The 27,559-nt window shown below is 44.7% G+C and overlaps 1 protein-coding gene across 1 annotated transcript in view; it reads right to left on the bottom strand.

The window, feature by feature from the left end:
• Window positions 1-1,765: 1,765 nt before the first annotated feature.
• Window positions 1,766-27,559, bottom strand: part of IL15 (interleukin 15) — a 97,691-nt gene continuing 71,897 nt past the window's right edge. Inside the window, exons 4-7 of the mRNA XM_029597929.1 lie at window positions 26,061-26,154; window positions 25,837-25,875; window positions 14,626-14,772; window positions 1,766-5,088 (exon numbers count right to left, since the gene is read on the bottom strand). Coding sequence (XP_029453789.1) covers window positions 4,969-5,088; window positions 14,626-14,772; window positions 25,837-25,875; window positions 26,061-26,154 — 400 coding nt within the window. The 3' untranslated portion in view covers window positions 1,766-4,968. The remainder of the gene's footprint in view (window positions 5,089-14,625; window positions 14,773-25,836; window positions 25,876-26,060; window positions 26,155-27,559) is intronic.

Below are 27,559 nucleotides of genomic sequence, written 5' to 3'. Positions count from 1 at the left end.
CAAAGGAAAAAGAGAAACATCACCAGTACTCATAAAACAAATCTATAAAATCAATAGCAGCAAAACCATACTAAAAAAAGAACAGATTATTTCAAAACAGCTGATGAATGGAATAGCCAATAATTAAAAACTAAAAAAATTTCCACACACCAATAAAATATTTCAAAACAGCAGACACAAAGACCCAATAATTAAAAATAAGGATAAAAAATGCTCTGCTTGTCATACCTGGATTGAAATTGTTGTGAATTAGCGAGAGGAGAGGAGAGGAAGGGGTTTTGCTTGCAACTTTCTCCTCTTTCTCAGTCACACATTTACACAGATGCTCTCTCTCTCTCACATACAGACTCTCAGTCTCACTCACACACCCATGTTCTCTCTTACCTACACAGTCTCTCAATCACACACAGACTCACATGCTTCTTCTCTCTCACTTATACACACAGGCTCTTAATCATACATATTCATGCTCTCTCTCACATATACAGGCTCTCTCTCACATATACATGCTATGTCTCTCTCTCATACACAAAGATCTCAATCACACCTAGACACTCACGTTTTCTCTCTCACCACACAAGCTCTTGATCATATACATACATGCTGTCTCTCTCACACACACACAGAATCTCAAACACACACTCTCTCTCTCTCTCTCTCTTGCCCCACCGAAAACAACTGGCAGAAGTAGCAGCCTCCTCCTCTTCCAGCCCTCGTAGCTTCGAGAAAGGAGTCTCATTGGCCGCAGGGGCGGACGTTGATCCTCTTTATTCCAGGCCACGCTGCTCTTCTCCTTCGGGCCAGTGCTGCATACATTTGTAACTTAGCATGATCTTATCTTCCTGCGCGTACGGCCATTGCACACTCCTAGCTCTTCCAGGCCACGGGGACAGGAAGAAGAGAGCATGGCGCTAGTGCTACTGACTGAGCGCTTCTTCCAGCTCTCCTGCCGCATTTCGCCTGGGCTATCACCATTTCAAGCCCAGGCAGAGGAAGAGTTTGCATAACGCTGGGGCAGGGGGAGCAGTTGGACTAGCAGGGGACCAGGGAGTGAGGTGACACTCCTGCATGTGCTTGGCGACACACCAGTTGAGAACGGCTTCCTCAAAACAAAAAGGATCCACAAGAGTAAAATGGTGATCTTTCTAGAAAACACTGAGGACACTACCATTTCTAACTGCCTCATGAGAGAGATACAAATCCAACAAACCGCCAATCTGCCTCTTCCATACCTAAATGGCATAATCTGTATCCAGTATTTGGGGACTAACAGGATGCCTACATGTGTATAGAAAGATCAGTACCAGACAAAAAGAACTGCAAAGGATGAAGAGAATGTAATTAAATGGAGTGGAGGAGTAACCTAGTGGTTAAAGAAGTGAGATACAAACCAGGGAAGCCAGAGCTCATATCCCACTGCTGCTCCTTGTGACCTTGGGCAAGACACATTACCCTCAGGTACAAACCCAGCTGTGAGCCCTCTGGCGATAGGAAAAAGCCCACAGTAGCTGAATGTAATCTGCTTTGAAGTGACTGAAAGGCAGAATATAGATAAAAAATAAATAAACAGTAGGGTACCAGGAGATAGAATCAGAGAGCTGGAAATTTTAGTAGGAAGAGACAAAAATAATACCAATTGTCCTATGTGCCACTATTCTGCTCATAAAATGCACCTTGATATCTTGCCTGTGTAAAATACACCTTATGGCACAAGGTAAGTATTATTTATTTATTTATTTATCACATTTTCTATACCGTCGTTAAGACGAGCCATCACCACGGTTTACAAATTGTAAAATACATAGGATAAAACATACAATGTTAATAAACAGGTGGCATTTAGAGTAACAATAGTAATAAGAATAAACAGTGACTAAAGATAAAAAGAATAAATAAGTAAAAAGATTAAAAAAAAATAAATAAGTGCTAGGGTTAAAAGAAATTGAGAGTTAAAGTTAGACGCTATCTCATTTTCCAGCCGTGTATGCCTTTTCTTCAAACAGCCAGGTTTTTAAATCCCATTTGAACTTCTTAAAATCAGTTTGTAGTCTCACATTCATCGGGTGGTGCGTTCCACAGTTTCGGCACAAGCAGTAAAGTTAAGTGACTGAGATCATACTTCACATACCCTGGCTTAAGAATAGAAATGTGTCAGCAGAAGAAGCCATGTGGCTTATCTAGTCTGCCTATCCTCACCAACTCAGCTTTACAATCCCTACCCCTCCTTCAGAGACCCCCCCTGTGTTTATCCCATGTTTTCTTGAATTCAGGTTCTGTTCTTGTCTCTACCACCTGCACACAGGGAGGCAGTTCCATGCATCTGCTACCCTCCTGAGTCTACCCCCTTTTACCCTCATCCCATGCCCCTTGTTCAAGAGACTCCTGTCCATTGAAAGCAACCCGCCTCCTGAGCATGGAAACCTTGGAGGAATTTAAACATCCCTATCATATTTCCATTATTCGCCTTTCCTCTAGGGTATGTTGATCTTCAAATCTTTAATTCTGTCTCCATGTGCTATAGAAGGAAGACCAGTGATCATTTTAGTAGTCACTCTCTTGACCGACTCCAACCAAATTATGTCCTTTTGTGTGCTTACCCCTGCTATGACCAATTCTCAAGACCACAAATAGATCAATATATTGAAACTTTATTGAAATATTTGTTTGGATAGTACAGAGAGTATCAGGAAGGAGACAGCAAGTAGCTCAAAAGAAATGAGTCAGCTTGCCTCTGGTAGCTCCTTCACTTGAACAATTGTCATACCTTCTCTTATATACATTTTTTTTCCCTCTGCTTTAGCTTAGTGCTCTTTGACCAATTTTGGCCCTTCCTTCAAGCATCATCTGACCTCTTGTACTTTTCCAGTTACTGGGTTCCTATAAACCTGTAACTAGTTCCCCTTTTTCCAGCATCTGTTTCCCCTTCTTGATGCACATACATGACATGCCTACTCTTAGTAGCTCTGTTTTATCCCAGCACCTGGGGTATTTGCTTCAAGCTCAATGCTGCTTGCTGAGCTGCTGGTTCCTCTTTTACCTGCAATGCTGCAGCTCTCCCTCATCCACACACAAATTTTCACACACTGGACCTCTGGACACAAATTCATACTGCCTGACCTTAGGTCTTGGTCACTGGTCAGCATTTTACACTTTCGAAGATACGGTCTCCAGAATTGTACATAGTTTCCAAATGAGGTCTCACAGGGGCAAAATCGTCTTCCATTTTCCACTGACCATTCCTCTCCCTATTACCCAAGCATCTTTCTGGTTTTAACCATTGCCTTATCTACCTGTTTGGCTACCTTAAGATCATCAGATACCATCACCCTCGATCTCACTCTTCTTTTGTGCTTAGAAGAATCACACACCTAAATCCCTAAATGCATAGCTTTGCATTTTTTTTAGCATTAAATCTTGGCTGCCAGACCCTAGACCATTCCTTGAGCTTCATAGATTCCACCTCATGTTTTCCACACTTCCCTGGCTTTCTACTCAGTTGCAGATTTTGATATTGGCATAAAGACAAATCTTTCACAACAATCCTTCCGCAACATTGTTCACAAAATGTTGAAAAGAACTGGTCCAAGAACCGATCCTGGTAGCACACTGCTAATGACGACCCCTCCTCAGAGTGAACTCGATTTACTGCCACCTTTGTTGCCTCTCACTCAACTAGTTTCTAACATAGTCAATCATTTTAGAGCCATAAGAAGGGTGCTCAATTTATTTATAAATCACCTATACGGAACCATGTCAAAGGTCTAGTACACCATATCTAGTGTTCTCCCCTGATCCAACTCTCTGGTTACTCAATCTAAGAAATTGATCAGATTCATCTGAATAGAATTTTAATCTCTGTTCTCTCGGCATTCCAGTCATACAACGGTAAGGGATCATCTGGGAAATGAGAATCATATCCCTGGACCAACAAGCACATCGTATGTGCAAAGCAAATCTGTTTGAAGAAATTAACAGAGGCTTAAGCATGAAACACAAAATCTTCCTACACAAACGTAGTAATTATAACTTCACATTCTACCTCCATTACCATCTCCTAAGCCTGTCAGAATGCAGCACAGGATGTAACTTTATTTATATGTTCTGTTCTGTACATAAGTGAAGTTAGTCTTCTATTTCTAGTATGTGGAATCAGTACCTGTATGAATGAACTGTTTTCTGTTTTGATATGTACTCATCAGAACAGTTGAGTGTACATTTGTATGTGCAGGGGGTATGTGGGTGTCATGAGGGAGAGATGTGGGTGAATTATGTTTACTGTGTATTGCATGCTATAGACACTGACAGGCCTGCTTAAGGTGGTGTTATCTGCTATGTACTGTTGTGAATAGAGGGTAACTCATGCTTGCTAATGCGGCAGTGATAAGATAGTACTGCATGTGTGTTTTATTCCAGTGGTTAGAGTAAGCCAAAGGCACTTTTTAAAAGGCTTAGCCCAGTTCTCTGTTTCCTATAGGAAAGAGTTTCTTGGCTGATGTTATCTGTTGCCCAGGACTCTGCCAGGCAAGGTTTCACTGGTTACCACTACGCTATCAGCATCGTGTCTTTTCTCAGAAAAATAAAATAAAAAAGATGTTTCTCTTCATGCAAAGATATATTTTCTCTCCAGTATACAACATATTTATAGATATATATACACACAGCAAACAAATATAAATTTGTAATACTTTTTAAAATTACACTGATTTACACAAGTACAGAACTGGAATTTCACATGAATAAAAAGCATTTAAAGCAATAAATAAAATTAAAAAATGCTGAAATGGGCAAGTGAAAATAGTTTGAAAGTCATCCTCGGTGAGTTTACCTGCATAACTCTCTCTATTACAAGTTAAAATTCAATTTAAAGTGTTCAGTGGCCTCTTCTCAGATATCACCTTCTTGGTTTGAGGAAGAACAGGCTTCGGCATCTTGCTGCGAGAGCACCTACCAGCTGCCCGACAGAGATTTCTATGCAAAGGTTTGATTTTCCGAAATGAATTTCTTGATAAGATTCTTAAAATGTTCCATAAATGTAGTAAAATTCTCTTCTTGAAACTGTTCGCACTGCTTGCACTCTTTCGGTATGCTCTGCGGGGAAAAAAAAAAAAAGGGAAAAAAAATAAGCAATAACAAAAAAATGTCAGAGGATTTCATAGATGTAAAAATACAGAGTCAGAAAAGCGAGAGTGGAGTTGCTCAGAGCCTGAATTCCCAGACACATCTGCATGCAGTGTTATATGTCCGCTGTACTATACATTAAGATTGATTAGGTCGTAAGTGGGCCAGCTTCCAATTAAAACAAAACCCTATCTTGAACTTTTTTCTGTTTTCACCATGCAGGACCTAAGTGGCTATGAAGACCTTTATTTTTTTTAATAGATATGATCATTAATTCACTGCTAGGTACTATTTTACAGCCAGAGTTTGTTTATGTAGCGGTCAATACTGCTTTGCAAATGTAATATGCCAGAGATTAAGAGAAAGGAAATTTATTTTTGTCCTCTCAATCTTTTTTCCTTCTCCTCTGTCTACGTGCGTGGCCGGGACTCGTGCACGCCGTGCGAATTTTCAAAGAGGCCCAGGCACTCACGTAAATCCCGGTTCGCGAGTAACTGCTGGGCCTCTTCAAAGGGGCGAGCTGGGGGAGGCGGGCCGGGTCAGCACCATTGAACGCTGTCCCGAAGACTCGGGCACGCGCAACTTACTTCAGCCTGGGGACTCGAAGTTCTAAAACAAATTAAAAAAAAAAAAAGATAGGTAGGGGAGGAGAGGGGAAGAGGGAAGGAGTTTAGGTAGAGGGGTAGGAACGTTCCTTCCTTAATTGGAGCGGAGTGGGAGGCAACTGGGAAGGGCCTGAATGCGTCGCCGTGCGGAATTTGCATAAATTCTCCCCCCCCCTTGCTCGCGCACAGATTATAAAATCCAGTGTGCAAGTGTGCGTGGCCCACGGATTTTATAATATGCGCATGCCGGCGCGCACATGTTTATAAAAATCGGTACGTCCGTGTGTGCATGCCGGGAAGTGCGTGCACATGGACGCGCACGTTTTAAAATCTACCTCAAAGTGTCCAACTTCTCTTAATTGCTGAAGCAGCCTCCCATCGTTCAAGTCAAATTTGTCTTTGTTCTTGTTTTGCTATTGAAAAGCACAACTCCCAATGAAATGCAAAAGAAGAGCCAGTAAGAAATGTCACTGTCGACGCTGAACCAAACTTCTAACGCAATACTTTGTTCTTAATTTATAGATGGAAATTTTTTTTAACAATTCTCTCTTAAAAGAAAGGGAAAACCTTAGTAATTAAACAGTCTTTGAACCAATAAAAACATTCAGTTTTCTTATATTTTAAATTGTGTGAATTTTCAATATGACCATCAAAAATATTCAAAAATAACACTCTTCTTAGTAATGAGACAGTTCACGCTGTCAAATAAACGGCTCAAAATGAAGACTTTTCTTCTTAAGCTGGGAGCCATGTCATGAATTCTGCTGTAAAGTGATTACAAGGTCCCATATAGAAGTACGCAGGTAAATTTTAAAAGGATCGTGCGTGCGCCCATAAACGAGAGAGCAAAAATATGCCTCATTTTATAAAGTGCGTGCACAGCATTTAAAATACTGTTGCCATGTGTACTTCTTTACATGTATATCTTGTGCATCTAGGGAGGGGGAGAGAGCGAGAGAGAGCACTTTTGTGTAGGGTCAGTCTGACACTCCATAATATAGGTACCACTCTAGAGGAGCACTATGAATCGAGGTGGGTTTTTGGGAAGTGGATGGGGTTAGGGGAGGGGATTTGTAGCAGACACATCCAGAGGTATTCATAGTAAAACTGACATCAGTAAAGAATTTTAGTCTTTCTAAGTGATGAAAAATCTAACATGAGGAGTTGATTTGTACACTCCAGTGCTAGATGCATGGTTTAATGGAACAAAGTCAGTATGACTTTACCCAAGGCAAGTCTTGCCTCACAAATCTGCTTCACTTTTTTGAAGGGGTTAATAAACATGTAGATAAAGGTGAACTGGTAGATGTAGTGTATTTGGATTTTCAGAAGGCTTTTGACACAGTTTCTCATGAGAGGCTTCTAGGAAAAGTAAAAAGTCATGGGATAGGTGGCGATGTCCTTTCATGGATTACAAACTGGCTAAAAGACAGGAAACAGAGAGTAGTATTAAACGGACAATTTTCTCAGTGGAAGGGAGTGGGCAGTGGAGTGCCTCAGGGATCTGTATTGGGACCCTTACTTTTCAATATATTTATAAATGATCTGGAAAGAAGTACAATGAGTGAGGTAATCAGATTTGCAGATGATACAAAATTGTTCAGAGTAGTTAAATCACAAGCGGATTGTGATAAATTGCAGGAAGACCTTGTGAGACTGGAAAATTGGGCATCCAAATGGCAGATGAAATTTAATGTGGATAAGTGCAAGGTGATGCATATAGGGAAAAATAACCCATGCTGTAGTTACACAATGTTAGGTTCCATATTAGGAGCTACCACCCAGGAAAAAGATCTAGGCGTCATAGTGGATAATATATTGAAATCATTGGTTCAGTGTGCTGCGGCAGTCAAAAAAGCAAACAGAATGTTGGGAATTATTAAGAAGGGAATGGTGAATAAAACAGAAAATGTCATAATACCTCTGTATCACTCCATGGTGAGACCGCACGTTGAATACTGTGTACAATTCTGGTCTCCGCATCTCGAAAAAGATATAGTTGTCATGGAGAAGGTACAGAGAAGGGCGACCAAAATGATAAAGGGGATGGAACAGCTCCCCTATGAGGAAAGGCTGAAGAGGTTAGGGCTGTTCAGCTTGGAGAAGAGACGGCTGAGGGGGGATATGATTGAGGTGTTTAAAATCATGAGAGGTCTAGAATGGGTAAATGTGAATCCATTATTTACTCTTTCGGATAATAGAAAGACTAGGGGGCACTCCATGAAGTTAGCATGTGGCATCTTTCAAACGAATCAGAGAAAGTTCTTTTTCACTCAACACACAATTAAACTCTGGAATTTGTAGCCAGGGGATGTGGTTAGTAAAGATGTGATTCAGCTGAACCTTTCAGTTTGGCCTTCATTGTTTTCCCGCGGTTCGGGCCGATTTTATTTTGTCTGCCTCCCCCCCCCCGAAACGATGCCCGAAACCCGCCCCAACCCTTCAGATTAAAAAAAAACAAACAAAAAACAAAACAAAACCCACACCAACCCCTCAAATTTAATTAATTGCAACCCCCCCACCCTTCCGACACCCCCAAGACTTACCGAAAGTCCCTGGTGGTCCAGTGGCGTCCCGGGAATGATCTCTCCCTCTCGGGCTGTCAGCTGCCACTAATCAAAATGGCGCCGATGGCCCTCTGCCCTTACCATGTGACGGGGCTATCGGTGCCATTGGCCAGCCTCTGTCACATGGTAGGAACAATGGATGGCCGGCGCCATCTTAAAAAATGGCGCGGGCCATCCTTTTTTTTTTGTTAATGTGCCCTTTCTCCCCTCCCCAAAAATGATAAGAAAACCACACGAAATTTTGTGGGTTTTCTTATCGTTTCATCGCCCCCCCCCCCTGAAACACAACGAAATAGGAAATATCATCTCTATTTCCTATTTCGTCGCAAACGAATGCACATCCCTAGTGGTTAGTTCAGTTAGTGTAGCTGGGTTTAAAAAAGGTTTGGATAAGTTCTTGGAGGTGAAGTCCATTACCTGCTATTAATTAAGTTGACTTAGAAAATAGCCACTGCTATTACTAGCAACAGTAACATGGGATCTTCTTAGTGTTTGGGTACTTGCCAGGTTCTTATGGCCTGGTTTGCCCTCTGTTGGAAACAGGATGCTGGGCTTGATGGACCCTTGGTCTGACCTAGTATGGCAGGTTCTTATGTTCTTACTCCCCTCTGCCTCCTTATTCTGGGTGCGCGTTACAATATTGTATGCATGCCCTTCCTGGCTTGTTAAAATTCGCATTGCTCACACGTGGCCCACATACGTGCGTATGTGGCTGTTTTGAAAATCTACCTCATAGTGTCCAACTTATCTTAACTGCTGAAGCAGCATCCCATTGTTCAAGTCAAATCTGATTAATTTAACTTTTGAAATTTTGAGTTAAATATTGCCATCTCTTCCTTTCCTTTTTGCTTCCCTAAACTAAACTACTCAATGCCGGTGCAAGGGTCTGCAGCATTCTCATTCATTCTCTCTCTTTTTTCACTCTCTTCCTGCACCTACCCGAACCCGCAGATCACACACCACAAACCTCCAAAGCTCGGTTCACACACCAACCCTTTCCCAGCTCCATGCCTCTCCACCCTCGTTCTCTGCTTTCAAAAATGCCTCCCTCATATCAGACTACAGTGCCTTGCCGAGTTCTGCGCCTTAGATGGTGCCGAGTCCACCTAATGCCTCCACCAGCCCTCAACCTGCTATATCTACTGCTATTTCTCTTGCCCGCTCTTCTGAGCACCATCTCTTTCCATAACTTCTCTTTCTTTCCCTACTCAACCTTCTTTCCCTCTCCGCTTTCCTCATACCCACACATTTTCATATACTCTCCCCTAATCCCTCCACTCTTCCCTCCCTATATATCTAATCCCTTCTGCTTTCCTCTCTATGACCTCCTCTCCCTCTATCTATTTTATTCTCCCGTCCCTCCACAACCTATTTCCACTCAACTTTTCTTCCTTCCCACAACCTCTTTAGTTATCTGTCTCCTTCCCTTTACATGCCTCGTTTCATCTTTCCATCCCTCACTACTCTTGTTTACTCTCAATTCTTGCCCAGTGCAGCCTCTCTACTCTTCCTGTGAACCACAGGGCAGAATTCCAACCAGGACCAAGTAATGTCTCTCTTCCCCCTTTGGGCCAAATGACAGAGCTCTCTCATTTCCCTCTGGGCTTCAGAGCAGTGATCTCCCTGGCTCATGCTTTTGTCTGTGCACTTCACCTAGGCAAAGGCTACCTCTTGACCCATGCTGTCTCTCTTCTTCCTTTTGGGTTGTGGGCAAGAAATCGCCAGGTCTCACATAAACATCTCTACCTCCCTGGTGGACTGGATTCTGCTCCCAGACCGACATTCTTCTCTTTGCTCCTCCTCTCAAGCCGAGAGGCACAGCGCTCTCAAGGCCTATGCTATGTCTCTGCGCCTCTCTCAGGCTGCAGAAAGAAGCAGCTCTTGGCCCATGCAACCTTTTCCTGTCTCTTGTGGACCGGAGGGAACCATAAGAACAAAAGATTTGCCACACTGGGTCCGATCAAAGGTCCATCAAGCCCAGTATCCTGTTTCCAACAGTGGCCAATCCAGGTCACAAGGATCTGGCAGGATCCCATGGGGTAGAGAGATTCCAAGCTGCTCATCCCAGGGATAAGCAGTGGATTTCTGCAACTCCCTCTTAATAATGGTTTATGGACTTTTCCTTTAGGAAAAGTCCATAAACCTTTATTAAATGCAGCTACTCCAATAGCTTTCACCTCATCCTCCGGCAATAAGTTCCAGAGCTTAATTATACATTTAGCAAAAAAATATTTTCACTTATTAGTATCTAGTAACTTCATTGTGTGTCCCCTGTTCTTTATACTTTTTGAAAGAGTAAACAACTGATTAATATTTATTCGTTTCATTCCACTCATTTTTTTTATAGGCCTCTATCATATCTCCCTTCAGCCGCCCCTTCTCCAAGCTGAAGAGCCCTAACCTCTTTAGCCTTTCCTCATAGGGGAATCGTTCCATCCGCTTTGGTCGCCCTTCTCTTTACCTTTTTAAATTCTGCTGGATCTTTTTTTGAGATGGGGTGACCAGAACTGCCCACAATATTCAAGATATGGAGGCATTATGATATCCTCCGTTTTATTCCGGGAACCACTGACCCGTGCTATAGACTTTGCTTTCATCTATTGCCATCCAGGAGCAGGAGGGTGGCACCACCCCGAAATGTGCTGATTCCAGGGAAGTGCTCTTCTCCAATAGCAGGTGACACAGAGTGGGGGGGTTGGGGAGAGGAGAGAATATTTCTTAAGTATTTTATACGTTTCTTTGTAATGTGATGCTCAGTAATTTTTTGCCCCGGCTACGGCACTATCTCACAATCAGACTGAAAATGTAATGCTTACAAAATGGGTTTTATCATCCAAGGGCCCCTTTAAAGGCAGTGGTGATAGTTAGATTGCTCAAAATCACACTATTATCTGCTTCTTGGCAATATTGCTTCCCCTTCTGATTAAAATCCCTGGTCTTTCTTCCTTTCCTGCCAAAATATATTGGGCAGGATTTTAAAAAGGTTACGCGCGCCGGGCCTATTTTAAAAAGGCCCAGCGACGCGAGTAAAGCCCCGGGACGCGTGTAAGTCCCGGGGCTTTACTTAAAGGGGCGGGGTCTGGGGGCGGGGCCAGAGGCCTCAGACACAGCAGCCATTGCCGATGTGTCGAAGGCTCGCATGCCGGCAGTTTGCTGGCGCGCGCAAAAGGTAAAATTAAAATTTTGGGGGGGTTAGAGTAGGGCTAGGTGGAGGAAAGGTTAGGGGAAGGGGTAGGAAGGTCAGGTTAGGGGGGAGGGAACGGGGGAAGGCAGCGTGGCTCGGCGCGCGCAAGGGGCACAATTGTGCACCCCCTAGCACACGTGCAAGTTATAAATTCGGGTGTACATGTGCGCACGCCGCATAGTGCGTGTACATGTACGCCCGCGCGCACCTTTTTAAAATCTACCCCATTGTATTTCATATATTTTTACACTCTTTAAGACTAAAAAGTATACTTTTTTAATACACTGAAAAATTGTTCAGTCACTAGCAGACTATATGCTATACACCCTCATTAATGTACCTTCGTCAGTAAATGTTGGGATTACTACCTGATAATCCCCTTTTCCTTAGTGTAGACAGATGGACTCAGAACAAATGGGATAGTATCCGCGTGCTAGCAGTTGGAGACGGATCTGACGTCAGCACGGGGGCGTATATATCCCCACAGGAAGCGTAGCTATTCAGTAATCTTCCTTGCAAAAGCTGTTATAGATGTGTGTACTGACGCTCAGTTAAAAAGTGAAACAGGATTACCCTGACCGACTGACAGTAGCTGGAGACCGCCAGCATTCCCAAGCGGAAGGCGTTGACACCTGGTAGAGTGTACGCTCTTATGGAAACAGATGACATGGCGTACGTTGAATCGGTGACACCCATGTACGCAGGCAGCTGGGCGGGATGCTGAGTCCATCTGTCTACACTAAGGAAAAGGGGATTATCAGGTAAGTAATCTCAACATTTCCTGGCGTGTAGCCAGATGGACTCAGAACGAATGGGATGTACAAAAGCTTTACTCCCAGCCTGGGCGGGAGGCTGCCTGAGGCCCATGTAGTATCGCCCTCGCAAATGCCGAGTCCTCCCCGGCCTGAACATCCAGACGATAGAACCTGGAGAAGGTATGGAGGGAAGACCAAGTCGCCGCTTTACAGATTTCCGCAGGCGATAGCATCCTGGATTCTGCCCAAGATGCTGCTTGTGCTCTGGTAGAATGAGCCTTGACCTGTAGAGGCGGAGACTTCCCGGCCTCTACGTACGCTGCTCTGACAACTTCTTTAATCCAGCGGGCGATGGTGGGCCGCGAGGCCGCTTCACCTAGCTTCTTCCCGCTGTACAGGACGAACAGATGGTCCGTCTTTCGTAGGTCTTGTGTAAGTTCCAAATATCTGGGCAGCAATCTGCCAATGTCGAGATGGCGTAACAAACGCCCTTCTTCAGATTTCTGCAGACCCGCCGTGGTAGGCAAGGATATGGTTTGATTAAGATGAAACTGTGAAACCACCTTAGGTAGAAAGGAGGAAACCGTACGAAGATGGATAGCCTCTGGAGTGATTCTGAGAAAGGGATCACGGCAGGACAATGCTTGTAGTTCTGAGATGCGGCGGGCTAAACATACCGCCAGCAAGAATACCATCTCCAAAGTGAGGGAAAAATTAAAGTAGTCTTGGAAAGCACGCTCAACTAGCGTGCAGGCACTCCAAACTGCTTTGGAGACGGAAATTACTGAATAGCTACGCTTCCTGTGGGGATATATACGCCCCCGTGCTGACGTCAGATCCGTCTCCAACTGCTAGCACGCGGATACTATCCCATTTGTTCTGAGTCCATCTGGCTACACGCCAGGAAATATTCTATTGGTATGTGTGTATATATATATGTGTGTATACATATATATATATGTGTGTGTAATAAATAATACAGCACCGAGATTCTTTAGCTTTCTGCTTTCACAGCTAATTCAACAACATAGAGGCAGAAATATTAAAACTTCACAGCACAAATATCCTCAAGAACATAATAGTGATAAAATGGTTTGAAAAATAATGCAGCACATGACAGGAAATATTTAACTGCAGTTGCAACATGACTTGGGTGAACTTTAAAAGCAGAAGGCCAAGACGAAGGGCCTGATTCAGCTAAGACTTCTCTCCTATACTGTGTTTGTGATTATGTGCTCAGAGCTTAGTAAATCAGGCCCTAAGTGATTCAAGCACACTAGGAGGAGGCAGAATGATTAAATATCCTTCTAATAACATTAAGGTGCAGGGATTGCTTTGTCTAGGTCTGGTTTTTGTTTTAACATTTTGCTATCTCATAACCATGCTTTTCCTCTGGATACTACATGGGAATGAGGTCACGAGAACAACCCATTCGATCAGACTGCAGCCTTGGAGAATCAATTTCCCGTGCCCAGAGTATAATAATTGGTGGAAACGTTCAGAAGCACTGCATGGAAGTAGTTGCAAAGCCTGTGGTTAGTTGTACCCAGGGATTTTGTACCAGTTCGCAATGGGGAAAGTACCCGCCCCCCCGCAAAACCCGGGTCGTTCTGAAAACCCGTAGCCATGCAACATTATCGCTTCCCGCCGCCCCTGGCCTCCACACCCACCTGCTTTTCACGCGGGCAAAAAAACGGATGCGCGCTAGTGATTTCCATCTGTACTTTTACCCGCACGGACATGCAAGGGTGGGCAGTTTCCTGACAGCTCTAATTGCCAGGGTAAACGGCTTTTGAAAACTGCCCTCTATGGGGCCGATGCAATATAGTGCGCTCAGCCGAGCATGTGAAGGAGGCTATTAGGTATTCACTCGCAATGCAAAAAAAAAACCCAACCAAAATGTGCATCTAGGACGCACATTTTAGCGATCAGAAATTAACACCTGCCCGGAGCAGGCGTTAATAGCTGAGCGCTCCTAAAACTAGTACAGAAAAGCAGAAAAAAACTGCGATATTAAGTAAGAGGAAAAACTAAAGTAAATTAACACAAAAAAAAAGCGCCGGAAGTCAGGTGCAGGAAACAGGGCTCAATCGACAAGCGTCCATTTCCTGAACCCCCTGGCTGTGCGGCGTTTAGGATAATCTCATCGTCTTTTTTTCCTAACCGACGGACGGCCGACGCTCTCGGGCTCTCGATAGCAAGGAGGCGCTAAGGGCGTGCAAGCAACCCCCTAGCACCTCCTTGCTAACGCCACCCCCTAATTTAAATATTGCATGGTGCCCCCGGGAGGGGCGCCTGGGGGCGCGTTAAGGAAGCGGGTGCCGACTGTTCAGCGCCCGCTTTCCGGTGCATAAATATTGCATCGGCCCCATAAGCCCAGCCAGAAGGAAACTTACGTCATGCGATGTGTTCTTTAGCATTGCGTTTTCATTCACAAACTTCACCTTTCGGGTTGTATTCTCCTTCTCCAGGGGGCCGCACTCATGAACAATTACCTTCAGCTCCTCCAGAAAGCAGCGCAGCACGGCTTCATCGCAAGCAGACTTAAAAGAAAAACAGCAAGCAGTCCGGATAAATGTTTAAAGCATTACGGAAAACCAGCAAATTATTAGCTGTTCAAATTATTCAGGTACTTGAAATTCTACGCATTCTTTTTTTTTTCTTTTAACTTTGGAAGAAAGCCATATACTCTAAATACTGTGCAATTTTCAAAAGACAAAAGCACAGGAAGTAATCTACAGGCATCACAAAAAATGTTATTGCTCTGAAATTATTTTAGACATTCTTTTAAGCTGTTCCAGGAAAATATCACCAAATGTCTGTTCAGGAAAGGTGTCACGAATTCCTTGCCATGGAATGAGATCCACCTGGTACGTACTGCCTTGCAATAGCATTCAAATTGGGCCTTAGTAGATGCTTAGAAAGATTACATGATTTACTTTTAAGTAGCCAGCATTAAGAGTCTGATTCACGAAAGCTTTTCTCCTAATTCTGTGTCTATCGAGGGAAAAAAAAAGCCATGGGCCAAATTTTCAAACACCCCCGCTCGCCCCCCACGCGTAAAATCCGGGGGTTACGTGTGAGGCCGGACCTTGCGCGCGCTGTGCACATTTTAGAAGGGGCCCGGCCCCACGAGTAACCTCCATTACGCGCACAAGAGCCGGGCTTCACTAAAGGGCCGCGCCCGGGGGGTGGGGAGGGGCGGAGCTGGAGGCGGCCGGTACAGTGGCCGTTTGCCGCTGCGCCGGGGGATCGCGTGCCGGCAGCCTGCTGGCGCGTGCAACTTACACCAGACAGATGGATTCGGGACCAGTAGATTATGCAGATGGAGATGGAGCAAACTGACATCACAGTAAATATATACTCCTGCAATTACATCAGCCTGCCAGTATTCTCTTCAAGAGCAAACTGTGGACAGACTAGCAAATACTTGATTAATAATAGATAAACATTTCAATATTCAACCAACAGGAAAACTCTGAGCTCAGACAAGGAATGCATTAAAACTAGACTAGGGACTGGACTAACACTTGCCAGTAACACCTGGAGCACATAGCCACTCAGGAGGACCATAACACAATCATTCGATAGCCAAGGGCGGGAAGCTGAAGCCATCTGTCTGGATTAAGGAAAAGGAAATCATCATATGTAGTAATTTCTTATTTCTTAGCACCCAGACAGATGGATTCAGGACCAGTGGGATGTACTCGAGCTACTCCTAAACAGGGCAGGAGGTTGCATGCGGTCCAGTCAACACTGCACGTGCAAAGGCTGCGTCCTCCTGGGCCTGCACATCCAGACAATAAAACCTGGAAAAGGTGTGTAAGGAGGACCACATCGTAGCTCGGCAAATGTTGACAGGAGAGACAATCCAACTTTCGCCTGAGTCCTAGAGGAATGAGCCCTAACATATGGGCCGATACAGTAAAGTCTGCGGGAGAGCGGGCGAATGGCCGCTCTCCCGGCGCGCGCGATGCAGTATTTAAATTAGGTCCGGCGGTAGATCCGGGTAAAAGGAGCGACGGCTGTCAGCGGGTTTGACAGCTGACGCTCAATTTTGCCGGCGTCAGTTCTCGAGCCCGCTGACAACCACAGGCTCGGAAACCGGACGCCGGCAAAATTGAGCGTCCGGGCCGAATTCAAAATTTTTTTTTTTTACTTTTTTTACTCTTCGGGACCTCCGACTTAATATCGCTATGATATTAAGTCAGAGGGTGCACAGAAAAGCAGTTTTTACTGCTTTTCTGTGCACTTTCCCGGTGCCGGAAGAAATTCTGAAAGTAAAATGTGCGGCTTGGCTGCACATTTTACTTTCTGTATCCCGCGCGCATACCTAATAGGGCCCTCAACATGCATTTGCATGTTGAGGGCCCTATTAGGTGCCGCGGGTTGGACGCGCATTTTCCTCCTCTTACTGAATAAGGGGTAAGGAAAAACGCGCGTCCAATAGCAGGTTAACAGTGTGCTCTGTTGGAGCGCACTGTACTGTATCGGCCTGATAACTAGGTAACGGCTGATCAGCATTCATGTATGTGCTGTGACCACTTCCTTAATCCATGAGCTATTGAAGCCTGTGAAGCTGGCTCACCCTGTTTGCTACCATTGTGGAGGACAATCAGGCAATCCGTCTTCTGGAAAGGTTTAGAAACCTCCAGATACCTTATGATATATCACTTGACATCCAAGGGTCGAATCAGGTGATATTCCTCCACATCTCTTTCCCTATCCAGATACGGCAGGGAAATGGACTGATTCAAGTGAAAATCTGAGAGCATTTTGGGCAAAAAGGAAGGAACAGTACACAGCTGTATCGTCCCTGGATTCATTTGGAGGAATGGTTCCCAGTAAAACATAGCCTGCAGCTCGGAAATTCTACATGCAGAAAAATAGAAACATAGAATTGGCCCATCCAGTCTGCCCAGCAAGCTACGACTCTTATTTTCCCATACGTATCTGTTTCACCAACCACCAATTTCAAGGCCCTGGTTGGTAACTGTTTGATTCAAGTTTCCTGCTATCCCCTGCCATTGATGCAGAGAGTAATGTTGGAGTTGCATCAAAGGTGAGCATAAGGCTTAATGGTTAAGGGTAGTAACTGCCGCATCAAGCAAGTTACCCTGATGCTTGTTTACCCAGACTGCACAGATCAATTCCTTGTTGGATGTTGTCTGAATGTAAATCCTGTTTTCCACATTTCTCCCTGCCGTTGAAGCAGAGAGCAACGCTGTATATGCATTCAAAGTGATGTAGCAGGCTTAATTGGTTTAGGGTAGTAACCGCCGTAATAAGCAAGCTACCCCTACGCTTATTTATTTACCCAGATTGTGAAGTTCAGTCCTTGTTGGTTGTTATCTGAATGCAAATCTTCTTTTCCACATTTCCCCTTTGAAGCGCTGACAAAAGTGTGAAAAGTGGAATATAAATCTAAATAAAATAAATTTCCCCTTGCCGTTGAAGCAGAGAGCAATGTTGGAGTTGCATTAACCGTGCGAAGGCTTATTGAGTAAGCGTAGTAATCACCAGGTAGTAGCCTCCACTCCATTAATCCACCCCATGGCTCTTCTCTTCATTCCCATCCTCTAGCCTTTATGGATCCACAGTGTTTATCCCATGCCCCTTTGAAATCCACCACCCTCTCCGTGAAGAAATACTTCCTGAAATTGGTTCTGAGTCTTCCTCCCTGGAGCTTCAAATCGTGTCCCCTAGTTCTACTGATTTTTTTCCCAACGTAAAAGGTTTGTTGTTGACCATTGATCATTAAAACCTTTCAAGTGTCTGAAAGTCTGTATCATATCAAAAATCACCACAGGAAACATCTCTTGCAAAGTCAGTACCATAAGAAAGGATATATGCATGCATCAGTCTAAACATAGGGTCTGCTAAGAAATCCAAAACCAGATTGAGACTCCACAAGGGCACCAGTAACCGCAAGGAAGGATGAAGATGTTTCACTCCCTTCAAGAAAAGGGCCACATCTGGTTGAGCTGACAAAGGCCCACAATTTACCTGACCTTTGAAACAGGCAAGAGCCGCTAATGCATCTTTAAGAAATTAAGGGCCAACCTTTTATTCAATCCAGTTTCAAAAATTCCAAATAAGTGGATCTTAACCGAACAATAAAGAACACCTCAATCTGCACACCAAGCCTCAAACACTTGCCAACCTATACATAGGCTAAGGAAGTAGAGAACTTTCTTGCTTGTAGCAAGGTGGCAATCACCACAGTAGAAATCCACACTGCAGCAAGACAGCCCTCTTAAGGGCCCTACCGTAAGACAAAATTGAGTCAGATCTTCATGAAGAACAGGTCCCTACCACAACATATTCCTATGCCCCATAATCCGGAGGGTGGAGTCCACCATTAGCAGATCCTCAAACCATGGTCTCCTGGGCCAATCTGGTGCCACCAGAAGCACCATCCTTCTGTGACCCTCAACCATCCGAACCATTCTGCCTAACCTGGGCCACAGGGAATAGGCATACAGCAGCTTGTCCTCCAGCCATTTCTGCATGAGAACATCAATACCCAAGGACTTCAGACCTCTCCTGCAACTGAGAAGTTGCCAGCAGGACTAGGAATGGAAGGCCCCAGCGATCCACTATCAGCTGAAATGCCTCTCTGACAATACCCATTCTCCTGGGTCCAGACTCTCTCCTACAATGTGCGAGGCTGAAATCTCCTGAAGATGCACTTCCGCCCATAACATAAGTTGGTCTCTTGATTCCTCCCTGCCAATTGATGTAAGCCACTGTCATTGCATTGTCCGACATTATCTGGACTGCTCGACCCTACAACCTGCCATTGAACTGCAAGCATGCCAACTGGACTGTCTGGGCTTTCAGCCGATTGGTATTCCAGAGAGATTCTTCTGTTCTCCTGTGCCCTTGCACTGTCAGTTCCTGACAAGCTCCCCAACCCTGGAGGCTTGCATCAGTCATGAGTACTAACCAGTCCAGTGATTTTAGGGAGCCTCCTTCTCTTAGATGATCCACTTGTAACCACCACTGTAGTTGAGAGCAGACCTCCACTGGCAGGTGGAACTGAATCAAATATTCCTAAGACTGTGGGCTCCAACGAGACAGTATGGAGCGCTGAAGAGGACACATATGCACCCTTGCCCATGGCACCACTTCCAGGGTTGTCGCCATCAAACCGAGCACCTGAAGATAGGACCACATTGTTGGGCTTATTGTGTTCATCAACAGATGCACCTGCGCCATCAACTTCTGAATATGAGCTTCTGACAGGAAAGCCCTACCCTGCTGTGTGGCGAACCAAACATGTAGATGGCTAAAGACTGCTCTTGGCCAAGTTCACCACCCAGCTGAGCTCCTACAACAGGGACAGCAGGCGACTCTCTTCCAGAGACTTGGCCCGAATCAGCCAATCGTCCAATTACAGGTGTACCAGGATCCCATCCTCTCTCAACTCTGCCACCACCACCACCACCAACATAAACTTGGAAAAAAAATTCTGGGAGCGGTGGCCAGGCCAAAAGGCAGTACACAAAACTGATAATGGCGTCACAAAACTGCAAATCGCAAAAAACTTTGGGGCTCTAGTCGGATGGAAATATGTAGGTACGCTTTGGAAAATCCAAAGAGGTCAGAAATTTCCCTGACTGCACGGTCATTATCACTGAGCGCAATTTTCCATTTGAAAATGAGCCACCTGCAAATGAGGGTAACTCATTTGAGGTCCAGGGTGGAACGAAAGGAGCCCTCCTTCTTGGGCACAATGAAATAAATGGAATATCGACCCATATTTTCTTGAGATGTGGGCACTGGAACCACTGCCTTCAGGCTGAGGAGCCTTGACGACGTACACTCCACTGCTTGCTTCTTCTGCGGGGAGTGGCAGGAAGACACCATGAACACATCCTGGAGAATACTGCAAAATTCCAGCGCATGTCCCTCTCATATCACCTCCAGGATCCACTGATCTGATGTGATTTCGACCCACCTCTGATAAAAGAGTGAGAGGCACTGTCCTTTCTCCTGTTTGCCAGGGCTGAGTCAGTAAACCTTCACTGGGAGGCTTGGGAGGTTCCATTACCCGAGCCTGCACCCTATCTGGTGTGTCTGGGAATGAAAAAGACCTATGAAAGGCCAAGTCCTCTGAAAGGTCGATCCTCTGTAGGATCAAAAATGCTTGGATCCCCTGGCACGACCTCTCATGCCAAAAAAAGTGGCATCTGCTTCCTATCCTCTGGCAACCAAGAAACCGGGATTCGCCCTACTTACTGGCTAGTTTCTCCAACTCACTCCCAAACAAGAGCAAGCCTTAAAAGGGCAGTTTCATAAGGTTAGCCTTGGAAGTTGTATCATCCGACCAATGTATCATCCATAATTGAACCCTTACCGCTATTACTGAAGCCACCCCTCTAGCTGAGTTGCAGACTAAAACGCAGCCCACATCTGCCAAAAAGGCAGCTGCTGGCCCCATAACTGCCCTTGAATTCACTCCAGATTCATTGATTTTCTGAGAGAGAAGAAAACAAGAGCGTGCCACCAGGAAACAACAAGAAGCTATCAGCAAGGTCATTGCCACTGCTTCAAATGCTTTCTTAAGGATGGCCTCAATCCTTCTATCATGCACATCCTTCAAGGATGCTCCTCCCTCCACAGGGATAATCGTCTGCTGAGAGATAGCACAGAGAAGGGCATCCACTTTTGGAAAATGCAAGTGCTCTTTCACAACTGGATCCATGGTACAGGCCTTTGAAAACCCGACTCCTTTTTAAAATTAGATTCCGGGGCACCACACTCAAGATCAATTCCTGAATGGCCTTATGCAAAGAAAAAAAATGGGATCTTTTTTTTTTCTTTTTGTTTGTTTGGCACAGACATGGAATCAGCCCCAGGTACTCCCAGCATCTTTAATGTCTGGTAAATCAGGTCGTGAACTCATCTCTATGAAGGAACCGCAACATGGTCCTATACAGTTCTAGAACTGGAGAATTTTCCCAATCCTCTAGAGGCAGGATCAGCCTCATCATCCATACCATCCGGATCTCTATTGGGGAGACCTGCTGCAAATCAAGGCGTACTTCGGCACTTAACCTAGTACCTGGCAAGAAGGAGGTCACCACATGCTACTCTGGCCTGGCAAGATTAGTCAGGGCTGAGGACTGTGCCTGAAGAAAGGACAGAAAGATCCATGTCAAGGCCTGGACATGGATCTTTCAGTCCTGAGCCCACTGAACTACCTTCCTCTGCTGACGAACCAGTTAGGGAAGCCCCAAGATCAGGCGACCTGTCTTATAGCTCTTTCACCATTCCCACACCAGGCCGGGAAGAAATGGGCTTAGTAAAATCAGAGGGAAGTAATTCCCCCCTGAACGTGCTAACAGCACCAGGCTGAGATGCGCAAATATGGCACACCACACACAGAGCAAGGCGCTTAGTGGTTTTTTTCCTACATGTGCCATTCACAAAACTGTGCCGAAATAAGCGCCCACCTGAGCTCCAACAGGATGCTCAGGGAATGTGCATAAAAACAAGCACGTCTATGTGTATAAGCATCAAAAAAGGCATGTACATGTGCATACAACTGGTGCACCATATAGACGCTCCTATGCTCTTAACTAGGTGTCAAAGTAGGCGCCCAACTAAGCATTCAACTAGGCGCACAACTCAATGCACAAGGCCGCACAGATGGGCACACACGTCACAACTGTAGAGGGCAGTATAGGGTGCACGAAAAGCCCGGAAATGTGCCGCCGTGGACTATCATACAGAGAACCAGCTGAACCTCAGAGCAGGGCCTAGTCACAAGGGCTGCTCCAGGATACCCCCCCTGATCCCAAACAACTACGGAAGTGGAAACGGCCGTCAGATAGTTTGCTGAGCAAGGAGACCAGAAGGGGGAAAGGGAGAAATCTCCAATCAATTCCCCTTCTCTTCTTAACCCAATTTTAAAAACATTACCTGAGCTCAGTGTGTCCCAGCTGAGTACATATACGGTCTCAGGCTGCTGAGATGCAGCACCCTGTTTCCAACAGAGGCCAAACCAGGCCACAAAAACCTGGCAATTACCCAAACACTAAGAAGATCCCATGCTACTGATGCAATTAATAGCAGTGGCTATTCCCTAAGTAAACTTGATTAATAGCAGTTAATGGACTTCTCCAAGAACTTATCCAAACCTTTTTTGAACCCAGCTACACTAACTGCACTAACAACATCCTCTGGCAACAAATTCCAGAGCTTTAATGTGCATTGAGTGAAAAAACATTTTCTCCGATTAGTCTTAAATGTGCTACTTGCTAACTTCATGGAATGCCCCCTAGATGTATGGGGTCAGTGAGAAGGCATGGGGAGAATCACTAGACCCCAGGGTTGATATATTTTGGGGAGGGGAATGGGAGGGTCAGGTGGATGTCTGATGCTGGGGGATTTAATGGGGGTATTTGGTTGGGGCCAAGATATTTTCTACAAAGGGGGGGGGGGGAGTTTGGAAGAGGTGAGGCATCACTACACACCACCGATTTATTTTTGTTTACTTTTTGGACCTGCACTCCCTCAATAGGCAGTAGGGGAGCTCAGTGGGGGTTTCATTAGACCTCCAATGGAAGATTTTATAGCCTTTTGTTAGGGCCTTCATCTTACAGGTGTGGTACTGCTGCACCCTTAGGGACATCCAACCGCAACTGTACCAGCTGCAGAAGTCATGGTCTGGGCCGAAATAATGGTAGCAGACTGGAGTGTATATTCATGATAGGCATCCTGTGCCTTTAGATGCAGGCATTGAACCCACTTGTCACAAGCTTCTTGGCCTTGGGCTTCTCCGTGTTCTTCAACATCTTCTGATTTTCTTTTATTTATTGATACAGTGGCAGCAACATTAGAAAGCAATGAGACAGATAGGGACACTGGGCCCCAAAATGTAGAAAATATTCTAAGAGAGATTGGAACATGTCCTTGCAGTGGCTCAGACGAAGAAAGACTGAGGAGCTCTCGAGGCAGTGTGTGCATGTGGGAGCTTCTGCACATGCTCAGTGAAGTCTGTACTGAGCTCCAAGAACTGGGTCCTTGTTGGCACTGTTGGATGACATCACCCACACAAAATGGCTAATTCATAGAGAACTGGCACGTGATATTCAGGCCGGTAAAATAATTTCTCATTTAATTATGTGCAGTATATAACAATGTGAATTTTGTAATTTGTTTGTACGACATACTGAATTGTGTATCCCTCGCTTTGAGCAATTTCATTTAAACCAGGAAAGCGATTAATATATTTTAATAAATACAAATAAATTACTAAAATTATAATGATGTACCCGAGCGACACATGGGCCTGAATCTAAGCCGAGGGCCAGGTCCAGAACTCAGGCCTCAGAGTGCTGATGAAGAAGTCCTCTTCTGTCTTCTCTCTTCATAAACTGATTCTGTGGCTCAGGCAGCCGGCACCATGGCCTAGGCCCAGGCATCGTAACCTGACTTCTGGGCCGGGCCCTGGCATTGGTCCTGGGTTTGGGTCGAAGCCCTGGCATCATGACCCCACCTCCGGGCCACAGCATCAGGTCTGGGCCTGGGTTCTGGCCTTGAGTAGGCTGAGGTCAAGATTGTGGCGACCTACCTCGACATTGGCCTACGCAAGGCCAAGGCTTCAGCCTTGGCTACGACATTGGTCTCGGCCGAAGCCTCGGCCCTATGTAGGTGAGGCCGTGGTCACAGTGACCTATCGCAGCCTTGTTAGCAGTTGATCCCCACTGGACCGGGTAATTGGGGGCCAAGGTGATCCTGGCCCTGGCATTTTTAAGATGGGTGGGAAGCCACATTTTGGTTTTTTTGTCTTTTTTTTTTTTTGTAATCTTTGATATGTTTTTTTCACACAAATGAAATGAATCAAACATTCCACACACTCAAATTCGTGGGGGAAAAACCTTGCAAAAATGAACTGAAAATGAAAACACATTTTTTTTCTCTGCACACTCCTAGTGCCCACCTGGTATTGACTAAGGAGTTAACAGAATCAAGGAAGGGAGGGAAGTATTCTTCTGGTCCCGTCTGAGGAATTAAAGGACGTCTAAAGGATGTCTTGGAAGAGATTAAATATGGGACTAAGTTCTGATTAAATATTGGGACTGTATACTATCTGACCACTTTCTGTGAGATGAAAGAGTTAAATTAGGAGTTAAAGAAGGATTGGACCACATTAAATCTACTAGGTTATTGGAGAAAGAAATTAGAAAACAAAAGGAATTTAGTGTAAATTTGAGAACTTCCAGTTAAGAATAGAGACTTTGATGAAGAATTGGAGTCACAAGTTTATTATATTTTCTTGCTATCTTATCATTTATTTACTTGAACTATGAAGATAATTTAAATTGTAAATAGTATATAATCATCTAAGCAGCTATCATTAAAGAAGTTGGAAGCCACCATTCTTATCCCATGTGTTATTTGGATGCAGAGACAGTGTAAAGCTTAGTTTTGTGTACTGAGGATGGAAAAAAAGGACTTGAAATGCAAAGAAGCAGGGTATAAGAACTATTGTTCGTCCCCACACTTAGGAGCGAGGACCTCAGAAAGTAAAGCTATCCAGAGGGAGGAAAGGAGTGTCATAGAGACATTGGAGTGGTGGAGCAAAAAGGGGCTGTTTCTATTTCTTTCCATGTGCCCCTGGGTGCGAGTTAAAGGAGCCATCCCACACCCAGGGGTTACACATCACTTATGGTGCAGTCTCCTGTGATGGGTTTGGGCAGATGCCACCCCAGGCACTGTTAGTACCTGTGCCATGCTACCACCCTCACCCAGCAAACCTCTGAGCCCTCATGCACAGCACCCCTCTCCCCTTTATGGATCAGTGACATGATCTGACGTTCTGAGTGCAAGGACTACGTCTGTGCTCATGGGCCCCGCCCCCCATATAGGAGTTCAAAGAGGGCGGAGCCTGAACAGGCTTCGCCCCCATGCTCACTGCATCAGAGGATCGTGTCACTGGAATGAAGGGGCGTGCAGTGGCAGCTTTTGGAGGTCTAGAGCAGGACTGGTGGTCTGCGGAGCCAGGACATTTGCCATCCCCCAAAATGTTGCCACCCTAGTCTCAGGCTTAGTAGACCTGGGCATAAATCCAGGCCTGGCTGTCCCACACTTGGCTAATGCGAGATAGTGCTCTGAACTTGTACTCTTTCCCCGACCTGACTGACCCAACAAGGCAAAACAGTTGGATTCTGCTTCCATGGACCTATTCTTTCTGCTAGTCTTTCCAGTGCAGGATTTACATACTCTGTCACACACTCTTTAATGCACTTTCAACATCTGTTGCATCATTCCACCTAACAGAGTCATAGCATGTCCTCTAGGATACAATTAACCACTTCATCTTTGTTGCATGCAACAAGACTCTGGATCTTATCACGTAGCACAATTTTACTTCTTTGGGCAAATTCAAAAGTCTACCTTTGCTTTCCTAATTCATCCCAGCAGAATGCTTTTATGTATTACTCGCCGTGAGACCTACAGGCAAGCAGAAATAATGAATCCAGGTATTGCAAACTGCATCAATTAGGAGAAAAGATGACTGAAGATGCGGCTTTTACAGTTGGCCCACAGAATATATTGCATTAGCTTGAATAGACCACAGTAATTGCACTTACGGGATCAGATCTGGCGGTATATAACTTGGCATCGATACCCTAAAGGAAAACACAATTGGAAATTTAATAAAGAGAGGTAAGCAGATAACACTGAACATTTGTTCAGTCCATTAAAATCCTTACAACAGCAAGAAATACAGTACAGGAACTGAGCGAGAAAAGTTAAAATGCAAATAGGTGATAAAGAAAACAGACAGGTACATATAGATATGATATATGCTTACTTTATTCAACTCTTCTATATTCAGTAAATCATCGTAAATTTCTTTCCAGTATGGAGTTTCTGCTTCAGTCCTCGGTAAACATGCACTAATGCAGCTAAAAGAAAATGCATTAAAAAAAAAAAGATGAAAGATGTGCATAGAATTAAGATTAATCCAGCATAGTGACGTGAACAAGCTCCTTATAGTCCTGGTTTATTTTGTTTGCTTTGGTTTTCTTCTTGTCTCCAAGCAGTTCCTTGAATAAATGACTCCTCAGACAGTCTACTTTCTTGGCCACTCAACAGATGTAGTGGTGCTGCCAATTTCATGGTCAAATGGGCAGCTATTTGAATGCCTAAACTTATCAATTCCTGTTCTGTCTGGGCCCTGCTTAGCACACATTCTCTCTCATTCTAGGGCAATAAGAATAATCATTCAGGTGCGGTTCAGCCTTTTCAAATGTAGGCATAGCCTAACATACTAGAAAGGCTCAAAACTGACCAACCAAATTGTTTTATTTGGAATTTACTGTCTCAGAAAACCTTTCATATATCAGCAGTCAGCTCAGGCACTTTATGAGATCTAAATTTATATTTTCACAAGGCTAGCTTTCTCGCAACGAAGTCTGCTACACAGCCCAGGTTTTACGCAGCAAGGCTTTTACTTGACATTTCATCAGACTCATTGTATGTCTTCCTCTTTCACGTATGCCTAAGATTTTTCTCTTGCTATAAGTCTGCACATGTTGCAGGTCTGCATAGGGATGCCTCCTGGCTCTACTTCATAAGAAGCAGGCTAAACCAGTCCTGGTTTTACCCTATTGCCTACGGGGGCTTGTAGCTCTGACTGTCCCCGGTAAATCAATGCTCTTGGTTGTTTGCCAAGATTTCCCCTCTTGTGAATCCACGTTGCCTCAAAGTCCTGTGTTATACTCACTTCAAGGAGAACAAATTAGAGACCAGGAACAACATGGGTTAACAAGAGGGAAATCTTGTCCAACAACTTTCGATTGAGTTCTTTGTCGAAGTGACGGAACTGGTGGATAAGGCCGATCTGAACTTCAGTAAAGCTTCTGATACTGTTCTGCGTAAAAGACTGGTAACCAAACTAGCCATACAGGACTAACACAGGCAGTTGTTAGCAACTGATTGAGCAACAAAAGAAGGGAGCAGTAGTCAGAGTTCATTCTGATAAAAGTATCCCTCCTGTTTCAACTGTTCCATAATTCTACTTAGTTAAGTGATTCCTGTACATTAGTCATCTGTACATAGTATCCCTCTTTTCTGCTTTATTCTCTCCCTTTACCTCATTTAACTATACCTCTCTCCCCTTCCCCTCCTTATCCCCCTTTCACACCCCCCTCCTACCCCTTTCCCTCCCTCCCTCCCCTCACCCTGCCCCTTAGCCTACCCTCCCCCCCCCCTCTCCCTCCCCTACCCTCCCTCAAATCTCTATTCCTTGGTTTCATTATTATTGTTTATTTTGTTGTATTTTGTTTTTTGTTTCGTTTTTTTGCTCTT

This window comes from Rhinatrema bivittatum, chromosome 1 (genome assembly GCF_901001135.1).
Source record: "Rhinatrema bivittatum chromosome 1, aRhiBiv1.1, whole genome shotgun sequence".
Lineage (NCBI taxonomy): Eukaryota > Metazoa > Chordata > Amphibia > Gymnophiona > Rhinatrematidae > Rhinatrema > Rhinatrema bivittatum.
Note: the sequence above shows the minus strand (reverse complement) of the source record. Positions and strands in the feature narration are given on the sequence as shown.